The 4,596-nt window shown below is 32.9% G+C and overlaps 1 protein-coding gene across 1 annotated transcript in view; it reads right to left on the bottom strand.

Moving 5' to 3' along the window:
- The window catches only part of LOC111385303 (protein ECERIFERUM 3-like), a 5,614-nt gene extending 3,267 nt beyond the window's left edge, over positions 1-2,347 (bottom strand). Inside the window, exons 1-5 of the mRNA XM_023009685.1 lie at positions 1,874-2,347; positions 1,662-1,767; positions 1,318-1,538; positions 986-1,218; positions 661-880 (exon numbers count right to left, since the gene is read on the bottom strand). Coding sequence (XP_022865453.1) covers positions 661-880; positions 986-1,218; positions 1,318-1,538; positions 1,662-1,751 — 764 coding nt within the window. The 5' untranslated portion in view covers positions 1,752-1,767; positions 1,874-2,347. The remainder of the gene's footprint in view (positions 1-660; positions 881-985; positions 1,219-1,317; positions 1,539-1,661; positions 1,768-1,873) is intronic.
- Positions 2,348-4,596: the final 2,249 nt, after the last annotated feature.

The following is a 4,596-nucleotide window of genomic DNA, read 5'->3' as shown; positions in this document are numbered from 1 at the left end:
GACTTCATAATTCATCTGGCCAAGACAGAGTTCCTAAAAATAGTTTCCTAGCAACATTAACTGAACTTCTTCATTTTGAAAATCTGACGGTATGGTCCAAAAATTGAGAAATGTGTTGGGTTAAAACAATGCCGATCTTTTAAGTCCTTAAGTTCAGTCACTCAAATGATGGCGATCGAACGACTTAAGAAGATTTAGCCTTCCCTCACTGAACACCAGTTGATTTTCAAATGACATTGTAGAAACTTGATCCTAACAAGTAGTATCAGAGTTAGGGTCATGTATTTAAGTCCTAAGAGTATCAAGAGCGTCATGCTGAAAGGGGATTGTTGGGGGTGCAACAACTCCGCTCTCAAGCCCAAAGGTTAGGTCACCCAAATGATGGTTGATCGAAAGCTCCAAAAGGGTTAACATTCCCTCACTAACACCAATTAATTTTCAGATGAGATGGTTGAAACAAAATCCAACAAAATGAAATAGAATTAAGCAATCTTGTATTGACATCACTGAGTTGGAGATCCCTCCAACCCCATCCGCCCAAAAAAAGAACAGAAAATATTGAGAAATGGATTAAGTGCACACTTCCTGGAAATACAAATCATAGCAACAATTGATGAACATGAACAAAATGAAGAATCAATATAAGAGATCAGAACGTACGTAGGTGTGTAGATAATATATTTGAGAAGTGGAATAGCCTCAAACAGGTGATGAGGAATAACTTCAACATTGGCATGCCCAATACATCGAAGAAAATCAAAGCCTAAAACATAACTGTACATCATGCTGACAGATCCATAACCAAGTAAACCAGTTCCTAGGGTCGGGATCCCAATAATTATGCATCCTAATAGGTGTTCCAGAAACGAAGCATGCCCAGCTGCACCGGACATAAAACACACAGAGATTAATCGATGAACAGTCTATTCATAGTTAAATTTTACTAGTTATAAATAACGTTGGTGGGAATCTGCTTATGTCGTACCTGTAAAAGGATGTAGGACTTTAGAGCTATGGTGGAGCCAGTGGTATCTTGGAAATAAATGCTTGGAATGTAATAATCTATGCAACCAATAATACAGTGGTTCTGAGATTAGAATGTGGAGTATGAGGCAAGACACAATACCCTTAATGTCCCATATAGGAAGGTTGGACAATGAAGGGAAGCTCAAATAGGAAAATGAAGCTACAATGGCTTGAAGTATCAGAAAATTATCCCTGTTGAATAATTAACAAGATTAACAATTAAACTCCTAACAAATATTAAGAAATCAAAAGAAAACATAGACTAAAATATGAGAAATCACGAATTTATACCAATGCCATTCTGCATCAATTTGATTAAAATCAATGCCCTGTTGATTCAGTCGACGAGTACGATTGATATAAAGTGAATTATTATAAGTACTCCATAGCTGATGAACAAGGCCTCGCAGGGCAAACAAGACGAGAATATGTAAGCACCATATATCCTCCTTATTTCCTTTCCCAGACATAGAATACAGCCCTTTTGCAATCAGTGGTCCATATAATAAATACTGACACATATAAAATGCACAAATCAATAAACAGTACATAACCAGACTAAATGATGGAAAGAATGGAAAATTTACAAGGGGTGGGGTGGTGGGCTTGAATAAGCTAGTAGATAAAGTACATACCTTGTAATTTCCAAAATTCTCCCATGGCCAAGCAAAGAAAGGGGCATCCTTCTTCCCTGATTTGCAGATTATTTTCTCTTCTATCAACATATTTCTATCAATTCTTCTATAATACTCAAAACCCAGAACGTTATCAACTCACAGAACAATCCAAGTTTCTAAAAAGAGAACATAAATTGAAGATAACGAATAAGAAAGGAAAGTATGCTAACATAGACTTCTTTATTGCATATCTGTTAAGACTCTTTTCTTATCCTTTGCTTCTTAAATGACACCATTCTCAGCACCTCAGAACTCTACTTATATACCCACAAAAACAACGTCATCAAGAAATCATTATAGAAATTTGTCCATTTCACCTACAAAATTAGCACCTTTTAAAACAAACCCAAAAAAAAAAAGAATTTGAAGAATTTCAGGACGTGAACGTTGAAAAGAATCCTGAAATTGACGGATGGAAAAATTAATTTTAAGCAGAAATTTGAGTGCCAGATGTGGGTTTTGTTGGCTAGCAAGCACCTAAACTTTTATGGGCTTTTGGTGGTGGATTGCAGGTTGCAGTTGAGACGTTGATACGAAAAAGAAATAAAATGAAAAATGAAAAATCATTTAAATTGTCGCTTTCAAGACTGTCTGTATGATTCTTGATTGTGCTCTAGACTTAACAGATTAAGCCTGATTTAATGGAATCAGTTGAGCTTTTGCATAATTAAATGCAAAATACTATATAGAAAAAATTATCCAAATTGAATGCGTTCATAAATTCTGCGTGCAAAAAAAGTCGAACTGGGGACCAATTGCAGGCACAGAGCTTGACTAATTTTCTACCTAACTGCCCACAATTATATGGGACACTCTTTTGGCTTTTGTTTCTTCATTTCGTACCATATTATCGTGTTTAAATTGGGATCATCGAAACTATATGCATGCAGCCACGTGCTCTGTTCGTTAATTGTTCAAAAATTGTGAATAATAAAAATTATGCCCTTGTTTGAGCCCCATTCTTGACCAAATATATATATATATATTTTGAATAGTGTATTGATGAAAAATTTGTGGTTAAAAAATAAAGAAATTTTTTGAATTTATGTGTAATATTATTTTAGTGAAAAATGTGTAATTGAAATGAGGATCAAATCATTGTTAAAGAACGTAGTTTGATTGAAATAATAGGGCTCAAACAAGGGCTATATCGAATTCCTATTTGGCTAGATTTAATGTCTGACATTTGAATAAAATAGGATTAAGACGGTTGTACACCATACTTGTACCCACCATTTTTTTATTAATAGTGGGCCCCCTCATGTGTGAGGGAGCTATATACACCTTGCTGTATGGCATGGTGTATAACAAGCATTATTCAGTAAAATAATAAGGCATACAAAGTTTATCGTTTGAGTAGGTTGAGTAGGATAGATATACCTTTCAGTCAAGATGTTAATTTCACCATCTACAAGCCAGTTTAAAGGACCAAATACCCCTCATAAATAAATGCATAAAAATGCACAAAAATGCACTCTCCCTCGCATAAGGAAATTCTTGTTTTTGTTTTCACACAAATTAAGAAAATATAATTAATACGGTTAAAATTATTAATGTTACTTACATTTTTTCTTATTATATTTGTATATTAAATAATGATTTAAATAAGAATTGTTCATATTTTTCAATAATAATGCATATTAAATTTGAGGTCTATAATTTAGAAAAATGAAAAGGAAAATAAATTTATTTTTATGGGCCAGGAAGTATTTGACTTTTATTGGAGGCAAACGAACATCAAGACAAAAGGTAACAATTTTGAATGGACCCTGTTGTGTGTTCAGACAGTCTTCATACAGAAGCCTGCCAGAACACACACATAGGGACGGATGGAGGTATTTTTTGATAATTTTTTATTAACAGTGAGTCCTATACGTGAGAGTAACTTGGCCAAATTCTGTGAAAAAATTTCTATACAAATAACATTCTCTATTTTGAGTTGAATGTTGCTTTGCGTGCTATCAGAGAAAGCATGCAGCATTTCATTTAAAAATAGAAAAAGGCTATGGGTTCAATGTTATACACGCTCGCACAGTCGTGGGAACTGCAATTATTTTAATCATGGGTCTTAGCTTTTTATACGTGAGAAGGCTATCAACCATGATGTCAAAATTACTGTACTTATAGCATTGCTCTAAAAAATAACGAAACTGCACATAGGCTTACTATACCTTCTAATTAATGACATGTTTGACCTCCATTAATTTGATGTATTATGAAATAGTGATTGAGGGAGAATGTGTGGTTAAAAAAAAAATTATTACGTGTAATATTATTCTAATAAAGAATGTGCGGTTGAAAATGAGTCTTGTAAAAAAAGAATGTTGTATAATGTAAAAGAATGGGGCTCAAACAGAAGCTAAATAAAACATTTATGTTATATTTTACAAGTACAAGCAAATATATGTATAAAGGGTAAATAGTATAAAACATTCTTACTTTTTAATGTTATTATAGAAAACGTTCATATCTTTCATTTTTTTAGCATTTTCACCCCCATTTTCACTTTTCATTACGTAGAAAGTCATTTTCATCCTTTTTTAATGATTTTAACAAACAAAAAAGAAAAGAAAAATAAAAAACTAATTGCAATTATATTCCTAAATTTTCAAAAAATCACAAATCATTCATTATATTCTTATCTTGACCTCCAGCTTTTTGTTCACACCCAAAATAATAATAATAATAATAAAATCAAATCAAATCAAATTTTGAATTTTTAACATTTTTAGTTGAATTTTCACATATAAATACATACTTAGAACCCTAAATATAAAACTTGACTTCCAATTTGCAACTTTTTTATTCATAAAAACAAACTTTCTTCTTGATAGTGCAACCCTTAGACATGGTCTGCAGCTCTTGTTCAAACCCCCCCCCCCCCCCCCCAAAG

Source organism: Olea europaea, unplaced genomic scaffold, assembly GCF_002742605.1.
Source record: "Olea europaea var. sylvestris unplaced genomic scaffold, O_europaea_v1 scaffold312, whole genome shotgun sequence".
Classification (NCBI taxonomy): domain Eukaryota; kingdom Viridiplantae; phylum Streptophyta; class Magnoliopsida; order Lamiales; family Oleaceae; genus Olea; species Olea europaea.
The sequence above is the reverse complement of the archived record's forward strand: the minus strand, read 5'-3'. Positions and strand labels throughout refer to the sequence as shown.